We start from the raw sequence: 17,279 nt of genomic DNA, 5'->3' as shown, positions 1-17,279 counted from the left end.
CTATTGCATGTAGAAAAAAGTCTGAATTTTATCAATATTTTGTCTAAATCTTGTAGTGATGTGTTCAGTTCAGATCTGCATACAATGTACTTGAATTTTGATTTTTTTGCAATAGAGTAAGTGGGAGTTATGTGGAATTGATCTCCTGGCACCTCGGAGAATAAAAAGCATTGAATAAAATAAAATCATCAAATAAACAAGGCCACAAATCTATGTACGACTTTGGAAAATCATGTCAGTGTTAATGAACATGTGTCCTTCAGTTGTAATCTGCCCAAACCCTGTCCACTGCCGCTAAGCAGTGACTGCATTAATTTGTAGCACGTCTGTCTTGATAATTGCATTCAGTGAATACATTAGCTTGTTTCGTGCCCGCCTTGCAAGGTCCAGTGACGTGGTCATTGGGTGGTCAAGATGGGGAAGATAGGCCTACATTTACGAGCATCATTGAAAGTATTTTGACTAATGCGACTGAAATGTGGCTGGCCCCAGGGTGTTTTGTTCAGCCATGCGGAAAATCTGTTATCATGTCGGTGTGTTCCATGAGGCAGAAGAATTCAGTCACCGAAGTGAAGCAAAACTTATGAGTTTTACTAGAAGATTTAGGATTAAAGCAGAACAATGGTGACTGCGTGTGAGGACGGGAAATAATAAGACCAAACAATACTGTACTGATTGTTTGACGAAACACGTGAGTACAGTATTATTTGGTCTTATGATTTAGGATTAGTTTTAAGTTAAATGTGTGCAAAGACAAATTTTTTTTCCCATCTACATGAGGTGCATAACTTGATAATGACATGTCCAGGGTGAAAAACAGAATGTGAATGTTATACATTTTGACAAGAACTGTTGTTTCAAGGTGTCAGTGTACGTATTCTGAATGAACATGCAGTTGTTTAATTACTAAATTAGTGAGGCTACACTGCTAGAAATGGCTCGTCAGTCTCTAAGAAAGAAGAATGGTGTGCTTGAGATACAGGTTAGTACCAACCAACAAAACAAATAATTGTGTTGTAACCAATGTGATTCATCTTATTGTGACTTTTTCAGCATCCTTGCTTCATGAATGAATCTCATTCATGTGTACTTGCCTTTTCTGAGCCTGTTCAGTTGGTCTGTTGTGTGTCAGTGTTATTGAACCAGTGTTCTTCACATGCAGGCCTCAGTCTTCGGTCATTCACACATACTTTTCTTTTTCGATTAGATGCATTAATCTGACCCCATGCTGGTTGAATGTCCAATAGTTTTAACACACCGGATGTCTTTTTTGACACAATTGTTTTTTTTATCAGGACATTTTGACTGATAGATATTTTGAATCCACGTCCAACTGGCGCCTATTGTCTTCTGTGTCTGGGAACAACACTGTCACTGAGCTGAGACCAGTCATAGAAATAAGCTTGATATTAAGTCGGGTACTTCATTTGAGTTTATAGACCGAGTGACAACAGATGGTGACACCTTTAGAGGGCTTGGGGAGGTTCCACTGTATAAGATCTATAAAAAAAAAAGTGTTTCCAGTTATTCTTCTTCTTCGTTCATGGGTACTCCCACGATCTGTTACGTTTCTACCCCACCATTCAGGCAGCCATAGGCCGCTTTGGGTGGAAGCATGCTTGATATTTTTGTGTTTCTATAACCCATCGAACTCTGACATGGAATACAGGATCTTGGTCTTGTGCTTACATGTACACACGAAGGGGTCTGCACACAAATCTCCCCCCCCCCCCATCAGGCGCGGTCGGGATTGGAACCCGCGACTTTCCTTGTGGGAGGCCGGCGTTTTATCCAATAGGCCACTGCGCCCGTCAAAACCCAGTTACCGGACCTGCCATTGTTGTTTCCACTGTACTTTAACTGGTGTGTGTTTGAACTCGCTGTGAACAGAAAGTGGCCAGCATGGAGCGCATGGCGATGGAGCTGCAGAAGAAAGTCATCATGCTGCAGCAGGAGCGTGACCGGCTGGAGGAACAGCTCATGCGAGGCGCCCCCATCTCCATCACCTCTGAGATGGAACGTCGCCAGAACCTCGAGCTCAAAGTGGGTTTTGGTTTTCTTACTGTTCATATTTTTTGTTTTGTATTTTCTGGGGCCAGAACCTGCAGCTCAAAGTAGGTTTTGGTTTCCTACCTGCACATTTTTTCTTTCTGGAGCCAGGACTGTTGATTGTACAGTGTAACCCCCCCCCCCCCCCCCCCCATTTAAGGCTTCCCCCATTTTTAAGACCTTGATTTGTCAGAGTTTTAGTTCATAAACTCTACCAATTTACCGCCATTTCAAGACTCCCTCCTTTTTAAGACCTTGATTTGTCAGAGTTTTTGTTCCTAGACTCTGTAAATTTACTCCCATTTCAAGACTTCCTCCTTTTTACATTTAGTCAAGTTTTGACTAAATGTTTTAACATAGAGGGGGGAATCGAGACGAGGGTCGTGGTGTATGTGTGTGTGTGTGTGTCTGTGTGTGTGTAGAGCGATTCAGACTAAACTACTGGGCCGATCTTATGAAATTTGACATGAGAGTTCCTGGGTATGATATCCCCGGACGTTTTTTTCATTTTTTCGATAAATACCTTTGATGACGTCATATCCGGCTTTTTGTAAAAGTTGAGGCGGCACTGTCACACCCTCATTTTTCAATTAAATTGTTTGAAATTTTGGCAAAGCAATCTTCGACGAAGGCCGGGGTTTGGTATTGCATTTCAGCTTGGTGGCTTAAAAACTAATGAGTGAGTTTGGTCATTAAAAATCGGAAACTTGTAATTAAAATTTGTTTTTTATTAAACGATCCAAAAACAATTTCATCTTATTCTTCGTCATTTTCTGATTCCAAAAACATATAAATATGTTATATTTGGATTAAAAACAAGCTCTGAAAATTAAAAATATTAAAATTATGATCAAAATTAAATTTCCGAAATCGTTTTAAAAACTATTTCATCTTATTCCTTGTCGGTTCCTGATTCCAAAAACATATAGATATGATATGTTTGAATTAAAAACACGCTCAGAAAGTTAAAACGAAGAGAGGTACAGTAAAGCGTGCTATGAAGCACAGCGCAACCGCTACCGCGCCAAACAGGCTCGTCACTTTCACTGCCTTTTGCACTAGCGGCGGACTACGTTCAGTTTCATTCTGTGAGTTCCACAGCTTGGCTAAATGTAGTAATTTCGCCGTACGCGACTTGTTAAGACCTTGATTTGTCCGAGTTTTTGTTCATAAACTCTACCAATTTACCCCCATTTCAAGACTCACTCCTTTTTAAGACCTAGTGTTCACAGATTTGTGCAGGTCTTAAGGGGGGGTGGGGGGGTGGGAGGGGGTGGGGGTTCCACTGTACTGTTGTCTGGCGGGCTATGTGGGGTAGCTGCTTGGTTTGGTTCGTATGTGTGTTTCTGTAACTTTGGTGGCAGGGAAGGGGGAGGTTTGTTAGGGGGGGAATTTAAATTATGTGGAAAAGGAAAAAACAGGATAGAATTTCCAAGAATCTTTTGTCCAATTGCCAAGAATCTTTTAATCATAGTTTCTGTGTATATCTGTCACTGTCCAGAATATTCTCGTTCACTCCATGCACTGATGCTGATTGCTTTACAGGAGGAGATAACTAGGCTGACTGAAGCAGGGGAAGAATCCCGCTCAGAGAACTCTCGACTGATTAAACAGTTAGAAGAGAGTGAAAACCTTTGCTTTTCGCTCACAGAGCAGCTCAAAGAGTTTATACAGGTTGCTCAGCCTTCTGGGCAAAAAGAGCCGCTTCCTGGCTCCGATCCTGTGGATTGCAACAAAACAGATCTACAAAAGGCAGGCAAAGAAGAAGATGAGGAAGATGATGAATATGAAGACGCCAAGAGCACCTTGATGCATGAAGAAAAGTGGACACAAACAGAGAAGGCAGAAGAGACCGGAATTGTCGAGAAAAAGAGGAAGAAGCTAGAAAAGGAGCAAGCAGACAAGCAAACGCTTCTGGAGATGGAGTCGTTACGAGAGCAGCTAAAGAAGCTGGAAGCGGAGAACCTTGAATTAACGGAGCAGGTGAAGAAGGCTCGGCATGGGACACCAGAATCCTCGTCATCAGACGAAGAAGACTCCGTGCAGCACAAACCCAAGCGCAAAGTCCAAACCCTGGAGCGTCAACTTCAGGTCCTTCACTCGGAGAACTTGCGACTGGCAGACAAGCTGGGCGGCTATTCCCCGCGAAGCCAGCAGGACTCTGACGAAATCATCGAAAGGATTGTGGAGCTGGAAGACTTTTGCACTGAGCTCCAAGATCACGTGCGAGAGGCTGAAGGTCATGAGCGCCAGACCAGAGAGAAGTTACGCCTGGCTGAACAGACCATCAATGAGCTGGAGCTGAGCGAGGCCCAGTACCGTGACAGATGCGACGAGTTGTCGCGCTTGGAGCGAGAGACCAAGAAGCAGCTAAACAGCTTGCAGACCACTGGCAGAGAACTAAGGGAGATCATTATGGACAGGGATATCGTGGAGCAGGCCTTGCGCGAGAAGGTATTTCCCCCTGAATGGTGTTGAAATCTTGAGTTTTTGCTGCCTGCCAGCCTGCCGCACATCACAGAGTTTTTAACAGCACTGGTTTTTTGAAGTTCTCTGACTTTGCTGTTGTTTTTGCAATGATTTTTGTTGTGTTTCACTGGCAGTCTAAAATAGTGAAAAATTGCATGGAGTGAATTTAACCTATATGTCGTTTTGTCCTTTAAAAACTTTGTTTGATAAACGCATGCTGTTACTGTTGCTACGGTAAGCTGTAGTTGACTTTTTTATGTGTTAGTATCAGGTAAGTAATTGAGATTTGTTTGCTCTCCAATGTTTGTTCCAGGTTTTGTGTGTTTGCACAACTTAACCATATTTTTTTCAGATTTGTGTTTTACCTTTTTGATATGGAGAAGCATGTGTTTATTTTCTATTGTTCTTATTTGTCATTTTCTGATCATGAAACGTGTGTGTGTGTGTGTGTGTGTGTGTGTGTGTGAGAAAGACAGTCAGAGAGAGCATGATTATAGTGCATGTCAGGTACTACTGCAGCAGATCATTTGATAATGTGAAGAATTTTGCAAGTACATGACCCCATTTCGGCCACTGTTTTAATTTCTGTGTGTGACTTAAGATACATGCTGACGCTAGTATTATTTTCATTCCGAAAAACTGTAAAGTCAATGTTAAAACAGTCAAGTACCACTGCGCTAAATATTTGGGAAAGGTATAAGGTGCATAAAACTCTTCGAATCTGATGCAATGATTTGATTTTTGAGTCACTTGAGAAAATGTGACTCTATGTAATCGGTCAGTGTTAGTCTGTCCGGCCGTCCGTCCGGCCGGCCGTCCGGCCGGCCGTCCGTAGACACCACCTTAACGTTGGACTTTTCTCGGAAACTATCAAAGCGATCGGGCTCATATTTTGTTTAGTCGTGACCTCCAATGACCTCTACACTTTAACGATGGTTTCGTTGACCTTTGACCTTTTTCAAGGTCACAGGTCAGCGTCAAAGGAAAAATTAGACATTTTATATCTTTGACAAAGTTCATCGGATGTGATTGAAACTTTGTAGGATTATTCTTTACATCAAAGTATTTACATCTGTAGCCTTTTACGAACGTTATCAGAAAAACAAGGGAGATAACTAGCCTTTTCTGTTCGGCAACACACAACTTAACGTTGGGCTTTTCTCGGAAACTGTAAAAGTGACCGGGCTCAAATTTTATGTGAACGTGACTCCCAGTGACCTCTACACTTTGACGTCTGCTTTGGTGACCTTTGACCTTTTTCAAGGTCACAGGTATGTCTTGAAGGAAAAAAATTGAAATATCATATCTCTGAAACTATTCATCGGATTTGATTCAAACTTTATAGGATTATTCTTTACATCAAATTATTTACATCTGTATTGTGTTGTGAATAGCAATTTCTTCCTGTCCATCTGATGCCTCATATAATATTCAGAACTGCGAAAGTGACTCGATCGAGCGTTTGCTCTTCTTGTTCATAATTATTTTAGCAGTAGACAGACAAGAGTGAAGATACAAATGTGCATGCAGTCAATAAAGTGTTGGCATGAAACAGTTTTCAAGAAAAAGTGATAAAAGCGAAAGACTTAAACTGTTGTATCTGATACACAAAATATAACTACATAAACATTTTATTTTATTTTTTTAAACGAACAAGAAAGGTGAGACAGAGAAAAAAATAAGCTTAAGGGAAGAATAATCCCAGTGATCTTGATTGGTTAGAATTAAGTAATTGAAAGATCAGGTCTTCCTTTTATATTTTATTGGCACAAAGTAGGTAGTTTTACATTGCATGAAATATGAAACTAGATTTTCCAGTTTCTTAAAGCAGCTACTGCATGGAATTCTCTACGGAAGCTTTCCTCTTTGCATGAAATTGTAAGAAGAAAAACAAGTTAAGTTTACTATTACAGATGTCTAAAAAGTACCAGAAATAAAGATATATTTGTTGTGAGTTAACAGCAGCAGTGCATGATAAATGGTTTTCACTAACGATTCTCACTTGTGATGAAGTCAACCAAAGGAGTCTATCGAATTCCTAGGTATATTTCAGTAACGCCACTGCATGTCAAGTGTAGAAAGCAGTAGGCAGAGACAAATAACATGGAAGAGTAGACTTGACAGTAAGAATGTTTCTCCTTAGATGTGATATAGAACATGGAATCCACTGGAGATGAAGGACCTCTCTTGAAATATGACAAAGCTGAAGGTAGAAGTTATTTTTTGTACCCCCCCGCGGGTTAGGGGGAAGAATTTACCCGATGCTCCTCAGCATGTGGAAAGAGGCGACCAACGCATTCTGTTTCTCCTTTTACCCTTGTTAAGTGTTTCTTGTATAGAATATAGTCAATTTTTGTAAAGATTTTAGTCAAGCAGTATGTAAGAAATGTTAAGTCCTTTGTACTGGAAACTTGCATTCTCCCAGTAAGGTCATACATTGTACTACGTTGCAAGCCCCAGGAGCAAATTTTTGATTAGTGCTTTTGTGAACAAGAAGCAATTGACAAGTGGCTCTATCCCATCTCCCCCCTTTCCCCGTCGCGATATAACCTTCGTGGTTGAAAACGACGTTAAACACCAAATAAAGAAAGAAAGTTATTTTTTGTAATAGCTTCTTCTTATTTCATGTGCATATTTTCACCAACCATCATGAATGTCAATGTCTTGATTTAGGAACAACAGGTTTTGGGTCTTGAAGAACCGTGCTTTGATAGAGTTTCACTAAGCAGTGTTTATATAGTATAATTCAAACACTTGCTCATTAGCTACTGAATTTATACTGTGAGCCATCACTAAGAAATAGAAATGTTAGTGTTAACGCCATCACTTAGAAATCATTAAATTGCAGGTGTTAATGCTATCACTTAGAAATCATTATACTGCTGGTGTTAATGCTATCACTTAGAAATCCTTATACTGCTGGTGTTAATGCTATCATTATGAAATCATTATGCTGCTAATGTTATAGCCATCGTTAAGAAATCATTATACTGCTGGTGTCTAAGCCATGACTAGAAAATCATTATACTGCTGGTGTCTAAGCCATGACAAGGAAATCATTATACTGCTGGTGTCTAAGCCATGACAAGGAAATCATTATACTGCTGGTGTCTAAGCCATGACTAGGAAATCATTATACTGCTGGTGTCAAAGCCATGACTAGGAAATCATTATACTGCTGGTGTCTAAGCCATGACTAGGAAATCATTATACTGCTGGTGTCAAAGCCATGACTAGGAAATCATTATACTGCTGGTGTCAAAGCCATGACTAGGAAATCATTATACTGCTGGTGTCTAAGCCATGACTAGGAAATCATTATACTGCTGGTGTCAAAGCCATGACTAGGAAATCATTATACTGCTGGTGTCAAAGCCATGACAAGGAAATCATACTGCTGGTGTCTAAGCCATGACTAGAAAATCAATATATTGCAGGTGTTAATACCATCACTAAAAAATCATTCCTCTTCCTTCAGGTGGAGTTCCTGGAGAAGGTGGAAGCCCAGTCCTCCCAGCATATCGCTGAGCTGGAAGCCCTGGAGAAATCCCTCAGAGAGCAGCTCCAGTCCCGCGACAGCCCCACCAACGGCGCGGACCACCCCATCCCGGTCTGGAAGGATAAGCTGGCAGCTGCCGAACGGGAGATCCAGCACTTGCGGGAACGTAACAACGAGCTGGAGGAGAACGAGGAGATCCTGCGGGAAAACTGGCGGCGCGTGGCAGATGAAGACTCGAACCGCATCTCTTCTCTGGAGCAGAAGATTCACATCCTGGACGGCATCAACCAGGACCTGAAGTCCAAGCTGTCTGAGGCTGACGACTTTGTGGTCATCAACGCCGGGCCTTCCCAGGGTTCCCTGGCCGAGGAGCTGTCAGCTTCGTCCCCGGCGTCCAAGGCCAGGCCGCTCGGCGAAAATCCCTTATCTGATGAAGACTCCGGCGATGAGGCTCCTAAGAAGGAGGTGAGCTTTTAGGCAATTACCGTGCGAGGTTCACTGTCCGACTGAGTGAATATCAAAGGGTTGCGCTTCTTTAAGTATGTGACATCACTCACATTTAGCCAGCTCTCTTTGAGGTTCACAGTCTCACTGAATGAATCTCAAAGCGTCGCTCTTCTTATAAGCCCCGTACAGGGTTCTCCGACTCACTGAGTGAATTTCAAATGGTCGCTCTTTTTTCAGTATATGGGGTCACTTCCATGGGTTTATTTCGGCACTATGCCTTGCTTTGATGTACACAGTTGTCCATTTATTTATTGTACCAATTGTTTAGAGTGAGCTGTGCCACTTGTTGTCATTGATAAGGAAAAAAAAAAAATAGTCTGTTTACGGTATCCCGACCGACCCTATTTTTTTCGCGCGACCCTAGACTTTTTTTGGGCATTTGGGAAAAAAAAAAAAAAAAAAATCTTGTTTTTTGGCAAAATAACTTAAAAAAATATGGTTTTTTGAAAAAAACAAACAATTTAAATAAAAAAATCCCGACCTACCGACCCTATTTTTTTGGCCTATGTTACCGTAAACAGACTTTTTTTTTTGTGGCCTAAAAGAAATACACACCCATGTAAATTGATAAATGTTTAATTAATGGTGGCTTTGGTCCTGAGTAATGGTGGTTAGAGGGTGTTCAGGGAGGGTTGGTGTGGTTGTAGCTCAAAAACAGGTTTTCTTCGTGTCACTTCTTGATGTATAACAATTGCCAGCAAACAGCTGCATACTTTTCAGAACTCAAAAACTTATCACCTTCTGTTTCATCTTTATTAACCTCAGCCTCCAGCCTTGGTCGATAAAGATGAAACAGAAGACGCTATGCTACCTTCGGACCGACAAAAAAGCTGGTCTGACAACAAGCCACCAAACATCTTTTATTGAAATAAACAAGCGATTATGAATCATAGGTGTACAAGTGAAGCCAAATCTTACACAGTCATGTGTGTTTGTGCACATGTTCACGCTGACGGCAAATCTGACATAGACATGTGTGTGTGTGCAGGTGTTCACACTGAAGGCAAATCTGACATAGACATGTGTGTGTGACGCTGAAGGCAAATCTGACATAGACGTGTGTGTGTGTGCAGGTGTTCACACTGAAGGCAAATCTGACGTAGACATGTGTGTGTGTGTGCAGGTGTTCACACTGAAGGCAAATCTGACGTAGACATGTGTGTGTGTGTGTGTGTGCAGTTGTTCACACTGAAGCGCCAGCTGAGCTACGTGAAGGAGGAGAAGAACACCAAGATCGCCAACCTGCAGGAGCGCGTGGCCAAGATGAAGGAGAACGAGATCAAGCTGAGCGAGACGCTGGCCGAGATGGAGATGACGGAGAGAGAGCTGAGGGCCAAGCTGGCTCTCTATGAGTGCTCAGAGGTAAGGCAGCGCACGTGTGTGTATGCAGTGCTAGCTGTGACAGGGTATAGAACCAGCACACACAAAAGTGGCTTTGTAACTTAGCTCATAAAGGCCAACATCTTTTAGCTCATAAAGGCCAACGTCGGCTGGCTCGACAGATGTAGCTCTGTTTTCTTGTGTCTGGACTGCTGTGGCTGACAATGTGAGTGTCTTCTTTTAACAAAAATTAAACTCTCCATTAACTGACATTTGTGTTGTTTTAATTGAAGTCTTTGCATGCACTGTCTCACCAAGTCGTGTTCTACCTGTTTGACCAGGTGACGGTGGAGAAGATGCTCAAGTACCAGGACAAGATCCACGAGCTGCGCACGTCCCAGGAGTCCCTGCTGGACCAGCTGGAGACCATGGAGTCCCAGGAAGAGACGCTGCAGGAGCGGCTGGAGGAGACCGAGAGGCGCCTTAAGGGGAAAATCGTTACGTTGGAGGTCAGTCTTACTTTGTACGGTGGTAACCCCCCTTTTAAACCGGCATGGTTGGTCTAGTGGTAAGGCGTCCGCCCCGTGATCGGGAGGTCGTGGGTTCGAACCCCGGCCAGGTCATACCTAAGACTTTAAAATTGGCAATCTAGTGGCTGCTCCGCCTGGCGTCTGGCATTATGGAGTTAGTGCTAGGACTGGTTGGTCCGGTGTCAGAATAATGTGACTGGGTGAGACATGAAGCATGTGCTGCGACTTCTGTCTTGTGTGTGGCGCACGTTATATGTCAAAGCAGCACCGCCCTGATATGGCCCTTCGTGGTCGGCTGGGCGTTAAGCAAACAAAACAAAAAAACACTTTTAAGACCTTAAAAAATCTGAGATAATCAGGTCCTAAAAGGGAGGTAGTCTTAAGTTGAGGGTAGGCATTTCAAGGGGAAAATCGTTACGTTGGAAGTCAGTGTAACAGTCGAACCTCCCTTCAAAAATTCTAATAAAATGGGGACTTAAAAGAGAGGGAGTCTTACAAGGGATGGTAATTTGCAGAGGTTATGAACATACAATCTGAGAAAAAAAGGTTTTAAAAAGGAGGGAGGAGACTGAGAGGCGCCTCAAGGAGAAAATCGCTAGTTGGAGGTCAGTGTTACTTCGTACTGTTGCTACTGAAGGCTAGTGTAAATAGAGCCACCGCTGTCCTTGTGAAACACTGACTTCATTGACGAATTCCGAAAATAAGTCTGTCGGGTTTGTATGGGTTGTAAAAGAGTGAATACTCTTGTTTTTAGTGAGGCAAGCTGTCTACACATGCTCCTTGTCCATGTGTTTTGGACACACCCCTCGCTAGTGGCTGGCCTACAATGTGGGAAAGTTTGAATCATTAAAAGCAAGAGTATTCTTGGGATGATCTTTCATGCTTGGCAGAGAATAAAACTAGTGGGAAATATTAGGTAGAAGGAACCTCTTACCCGCTTACTAAGATGATGGTCGTTAATGTGTGAAAGTAAGGAGTCAAATCGTTGTAAGAAGACTTAACCTGTTGCCACAGATATTAGTATGAGGTGATGCCATTTCTATGAAAGTCCGAGTCATTAAGAAGTTCTTATTTGTGATTTGCAGGTTGAGATGAAAACGCTCAAGCAGAAGGAACACAAAGGCAACGCCCGGATACGAGAGCTGGAAAAACACGAGGAGGAACTGATGGAGAAGACGAAGAAACAGGCCGACAAGGAGAACGGGCTGTACGTGCGCATCTCGGGCCTCATGGACCAGGTCAAGGAGCACAAGACCAAGATCTCCGACATGGAGAAAAAGCTGGCGGAGAAAGACGAGCGGTGTCGCAAGGTGGCATCCCTGGAGACCAAATTCCTCCAGATCGAGGGAGCGTACAGGGAAAAAGTCACCGCGCTGGAGTCCAGCCTTACGGAGGCCCAGTCCTCGCAGGCAGAACAGGACAGGCAGTACGAAGAGGCCGTCATGTCCCTCGGGGAGCAGGTGGCCCACATGGAAGCGTCGCTGGAAGCCAAGGAAAAAGAACATAGCCAGAGAGTCGCCATCCTCGATGAAACGTTCGCTGAGAAGGAAAAAGACTTCAACCGCAAGACCTCTGCCCTGGAGAGCAGCCTGGCAGAGAGGGACAGAACTATCGCCAACCACGACAAGGAGCTGTCTGACAAAGACGCCTCCATGTCTCAGCTGGAGAGAGAGTTGAGCGAAAAGGACGCTAGCATTTCTGAGCTGGAGAGAGCATTGAGCGAAAAGAAGGCCAGCATATCTGAGCTGGAGAAAGAGTTGAGCGAAAAAGACACCAGCATTTCTGAGCTGGAGAGAGAGTTGAGCGAGAAGAACACCAGCGTTTCTGAGCTGGAGAGAGAGCTGAGCGAGAGAGACGCCAAGATCAGTGAGCTTGACCGTGTGATGAGCAGTAGGGACGCAGAAGGTAGTGAGCTTGAGAAAAATCTGAGCGCAAAGGACAGCAGAATCAGCGAACTTGAGAGAGATCTGAGTGAAAAAGCTTCGCAGATAAGTGTGCTGGAGAAAAGCTTGAGTGAAAAAGATTTACATGTTAGCAAGCTTGAAAAGGATCTGAGTGAAAGAGTCGCGCAGATCGGTGTGGTGGAGAAAAAGTTGAGTGACAAAGATTCACATGTTAGCAAGCTTGAAAAGGATCTGAGTGAGAGAGAATCTCGGGTGAGTGACATGGAGAAAGAGTTGAGCGAACAGCAGACAAGTGTGAGTGATTTAGAGAGAACGCTGAAAGAAAAAGTGTCTTTTATCAGTGAGCTGGAAACGAAGCTGAGCAAGATGGAATCTCACATTTCTGAAGCGGAACAAGATCTGACCGAGTTTAACCTCATGAAAGAGAAGTTTGGCGAAAAGGACAATCGCATCGGTGAACTGGAAGAAGATCTGAGGAAGAAAGCATCACAAATCAGTGAACTGGAACAAAATCTCGGTGAAAAAATGTCACAGATTAGCCAGCAGGAAAAAGACATGGAAGAGAAGGATTCTCAGATTTGCCAGCTTGAGAAGGAGGTGAGTGAGAAGCGTTCACACCTTGCTCAGCTAGAGGAAGACGTGTTGACAAAAGACAAAGGCTTGTGTGAAGTCGACAATAAACTCAGCGACAGAGATTCTCGCATCAGTCGTCTTGAAACACAGGCGAGGGACAAAGATTCACATGTGCAAGATCTTGAGGCTCAGTTGCAAGACAAAGCAGGCCAAATCAGGGACCTTGAAAAGCAGCTTAAAACTAAAGACAGTGAACATTCTGACAGGTTAGAAAAAGCTCAACACAGTATCACCGCCAAAGACAGTCACATTGCGCAGATAGAGGAGAGAATCGTTGAAATGTCTTCCACAATCTCTGAGCTTCTCACACAAGTGGGCAAAAAAGACGCTCATATGTCCAGTCTTGAGCAACAGCTATCTGACAAAGATGTGGTCGTTTCTGAGCGTGTGTCTCATCTTCAGACGGAGCTTGAATCAAAACAAAAGTCTTCCACTGACAGGATATCATCCCTAGAGGGTGAGCTAACCACAACGAAATCTGAGCTTTCTCAGGTTGAATCCAAACTAGCAGAGTCTTCCAGGCAGCTGGAACAAGTCCAGAGTGAGTTAGAACAAGAAAGAAATAGACTGAATGCTGTAACGGAAAGCAAAGAAGTGCTGGAAGCAGAAAAGGAACGTTTGCAATCAGAAACTACCTCAAAAGACTCGGAACTGGAGGCCAGACTCAGGGAGCAAGACGAGAACTTCCAAACAAAATTGTCGGCGAGAGAAAGCGAGTTTCAACAGGCTTGCTCTTCCCTGGACGTTGAGTGCGAAAACTTGAGAAAGGAGTTGCTGGAGAAGGATGCAGTCATCGAAAAATTAGAATCCAACAAGAATGAACTTCTCTCTAAGATTGAGAACCTCAAAGACCGTGAGAAGCACCTCACCGGTGAGCTGTCCATACTAGAAACGGACTTCCACAGTCTCCACGCGGAAAAAGAGGAGGAGATGAAACGCGCTGTTGCCAGCATGCAGAGCAAACTGAAAGACACTGAGCAGGAAAAGTATTCAGCTGAGGACAAGCAGTCCAGCCTTGAAGCTGACGTGCATTCTTTGAAGCAGACCATAGAGAAGCAGTCGGAGGAGATGACCAGGCTGGAGTCGGCCCTGCACAAGGCTAGTTCCGAGGCCCAGACCCTGCAGGGCAAGCTTTCAGAGCTGCAACATGACGAGGAGAAGAGTTCAACACAGGCTGACACCTTGCTGCAACAGGAGGTCATGCTGAAGGCCAGAGTGTCTCAAGTGGAGGCGGAGCTTCATGCCAACACCAAGAACCTGGACACGCAGAAGCAGAGCTTCGCAGAAACCATCCAAGAGAAGCAAGACCTTGAAACGGCTTTGCTCAAAGTGCAGACAGACTTGTCTGACAGCCATGTGCTTAATGCCCGGTTGCAAGACAATGTCTCTGAACTCACATCACTCACCAAATCTCTTAGGGAAGAACTGGCTAAAGTCACAGCAGAACTTAGGACCCACGAAGCTCAGGAGCAGGAACTTCAAGACCTGTTGGAAAGAGAGAAGAAGAATATGGTGGAACTGGAATCTCAGATCGGTTCTTTGAAGGATGAGAAGCTGTCAGCTCTTGAAGAGGTTGAACGGCTTCGCAGTGAACTAGAAAAGTCCACAGAGACAACTGAAGGACTGGAAAGCCAGATCCACCAGCTGAACAAAAGCGAGGAGTCACTGAAAGCTGAAGTGGCTGCTGAGCGAAGCGCCAAGCAGGACCTTGATGACAGACTGAGCCAAGCATCGCATGACGCTACAGTCAAGCAGGAAAGGGTCACCCAGCTGGAAAGGGTGGCAGTGGAGAAAGAGGAAGAGATTGAGAGAGTGAAGGTCGACCTGGTGTCTCACAGCCAGCAGCAGGTGACGTCCCAGGCGGCGGAGAAAGACAGGGAGATGGAGAGCGTGCGACAGAGAGAGAAGGCCCTGCAGGATAGGGTCGCGTCTCTGGAGACCCAGATGGGACGTCGCCAAGACGACCACAGCCACATGTGCCAGAAGCTCCAGGACCTCGAGAAGCGGGAGAAGGAGTTGCTCGAACAGATAACGGATATTGAGCGGACCGTCATCGTGCCGCTGGAAAGGGAGAACTCGGATCTCAAGGAGGAGCTGGAGTGCATGAAGCAGCAGAACGAATCTCTCAACCTGCAGGTCGATAAGCAGGAGGAGCGAGCCAGAGAGGACGCTGAGGAACTTGACGCTCTGAGAAAGAGTGTGGCTGATATTCAGCTATCCCGCACAGACGTTCAGTCCAAACTCAACACACTCACTCAGGAACTGAAGAACATGGAAGCAGAGAAGGAAACTCTGAAGGGCAGATTAGCTGAACTGACGACGCTCAATGAAAATCTCGAGGGGCAACTGGAAAACAACCGTGTAGAAATGGACAAGATAGAATTAGACTTGAGCAAAGAGATGTGTAGCAGAGACGCACAGACAGACTGGGACATGGGAGCCACGGAGGCTGAGCATCACGCTGTGCAGGACAAGCTGACAGTGCTGCAAGACGCAGAGAGCAGGTTCATGTCTAGAATAATGGACCTCGAGGAGAGGGAGCAGCAGCTCAGTGAAGAACTGGTGTCAGCCAGACAGGCTTCACGGCACAAAGACCTATGCGAGCGACAGACGCAGACAGAGGCTGGTGGAGAAGACATGACCCTAGTCAGACAGTCGTCCGTCAGCAGCGTAGATGCTTGTGTTGAGACAGACGATCTACAGGAAGCTAACACCGCCAAAGTACCTGAACTGTTCGCAAGGGTGCAGGAGCTGGAATCAGCCAATCACACGCTCTCTACCAACCTGGAATCTGCCAATCAGAAGCTGTCTACCAGCGTGGAGCATGCCACTGTGGGGGAGACGGAGCGCAAGCAGATGACGGAGAAGCTGCGACTGCTGGAGCAGGCTGAAGACCGGCTGATGGAGAGAGTGATGGAGCTGGAGGAGAACGAGGTCACGCTCCGCACGCAGATCGACCGTTCACGACACAGAGCCAAGGCAGCCGATGAGCTAGAGGAGGAGCTGTCTGTACTCCTGCAACAGGAAGACGATCTTAAGGAGAAGCTGGCCGACCTCACCCTAGAGAACTCCACTCTCTCTCAGACCGTGGATTCACTCAAGACCCAGTTAAGCACGGAGAAAACCATGAACGAAAGCTTGGCCCACCAGGTGGAAACGGAGCAGAGGCAGCTGAAGGACGCTCAGAAGGAGCTGAGACTGGTGCAGACCAAGCTTCAGACCGTGCGCTCAGAGTACGAAGAGAAGCTCTCCGCCCTGGAGGATTGCGAGAGGCAGACGGAGAAGGAGCTTGACGCCCAGACGCAACAGGACAGCGACCTGCGGCAGCAGATCCAGGTGCTGAAGGAAGAGATGGAGGACGTGTGTGAGCGTTACAAGGAACTGGAGCACGAGAATTCCGGCCTCAAGCATGAGAACTCTGGCCTCAAAGAGCAACACTCCAAGGTGCTGCTCCATCTGCAGCAGGCCGAGTCACGCTGCATGCAACTGTCAGGGGACTTGTCCTCAGAATCCACCATCCAGCTGTCTAAGGCTTCAACTCAGCTCTCCACGCTTCCACGAGGAGCCACTGTCTCTACACCCACTCATCAGAAACTGTCAGAGCCACAAGTGTGTTCAAACTCTTCCATACAAATGGTGCAGTCTTCCCCACACGGTGCTCAGAACTCAGAGTCTTCCAACCGTGAGGAGTCTCTTCTAGCCAAGATCAGCGAGCTTGAAAAGGAGCTGGCTGAAGCCCACCAAGGTATGGTAGGAGGTGTACAGTCTGCTCCTGGCAGCGTTACCTCTGAACAAGAAGAACAGGGCGACTCAGACTCAAGCGGTGTTCACTCAGGTCTCTCACAACCTCTTAAAGTCCTCTCGCTACACGAAGCTCTCAAAGAGAACGCCTCTCTCAAAGCTCAGGTGCAGGATCTCCAGGCTCGCTCAGACCAATCCACAAGCAGTGGTCATCAAGGAGTGGAGAGGAAAGTGTCGGCAGAGAAGCAGTCAGCTGATGTTCTGCAGCTACAGGCGGAGATCTCGCGTCTGCAGGCCAAGGTGGGAGAGCTGGAGAAGAGCCTGTCGGAGGCGGAGGGGGCGGTGCAGGAGGTCGTCACCGTGGTCAGGACTCGCAGCGTGCACACTCTGGAGCAGAAGATCGAAACCATCCAGCACACCATTCACACGCAGGTCAGTCAGTGTGTCCAGTGCTTTTCTCTGTGAGTGTGTGTATGTGTGCGTGCGTGTGTGTGTGTGCGTGCGTGCGTGTGTGTGTGTGTGTGTGTGTGTGTGTGTGTGTGTGTGTGTGTGTGTGTGTGTGTGTGCGTTTGTTCGTGCGTGCATCAGTGCTTTTCTCTGTGTGTATGTCTGTGTGTGTGTATGAGA

General features: G+C 45.5%; 2 protein-coding genes across 6 annotated transcripts in view; both read left to right on the top strand.

Moving 5' to 3' along the window:
* Window positions 1-1,069, top strand: part of LOC138983199 (putative leucine-rich repeat-containing protein DDB_G0290503) — an 87,559-nt gene extending 86,490 nt beyond the window's left edge. The window contains exon 18 of the mRNA XM_070356610.1: window positions 1,054-1,069. Within this exon, the coding sequence (XP_070212711.1) occupies window positions 1,054-1,069 (16 nt within the window). The remainder of the gene's footprint in view (window positions 1-1,053) is intronic.
* An 820-nt stretch (window positions 1,070-1,889) lies between these two features.
* Window positions 1,890-17,279, top strand: part of LOC138983229 (golgin subfamily A member 4-like) — a 74,328-nt gene continuing 58,938 nt past the window's right edge. For 4 of the 5 annotated variants that reach the window (XM_070356642.1, XM_070356643.1, XM_070356641.1 and 1 more), the window contains exons 1-6: window positions 1,890-2,043; window positions 3,595-4,503; window positions 7,997-8,482; window positions 9,704-9,886; window positions 10,186-10,353; window positions 11,460-17,084. In XM_070356642.1, coding sequence (XP_070212743.1) covers window positions 1,903-2,043; window positions 3,595-4,503; window positions 7,997-8,482; window positions 9,704-9,886; window positions 10,186-10,353; window positions 11,460-17,084 — 7,512 coding nt within the window. In that variant the 5' untranslated portion in view covers window positions 1,890-1,902. The remainder of the gene's footprint in view (window positions 2,044-3,594; window positions 4,504-7,996; window positions 8,483-9,703; window positions 9,887-10,185; window positions 10,354-11,459; window positions 17,085-17,279) is intronic. The other variant, XM_070356644.1, reaches the window with a different exon arrangement.

Source organism: Littorina saxatilis, linkage group LG12 (genome assembly GCF_037325665.1).
Source record: "Littorina saxatilis isolate snail1 linkage group LG12, US_GU_Lsax_2.0, whole genome shotgun sequence".
In the NCBI taxonomy this organism is placed as follows: Eukaryota; Metazoa; Mollusca; class Gastropoda; order Littorinimorpha; family Littorinidae; genus Littorina; species Littorina saxatilis.
The sequence above is the reverse complement of the archived record's forward strand: the minus strand, read 5'-3'. Positions and strand labels throughout refer to the sequence as shown.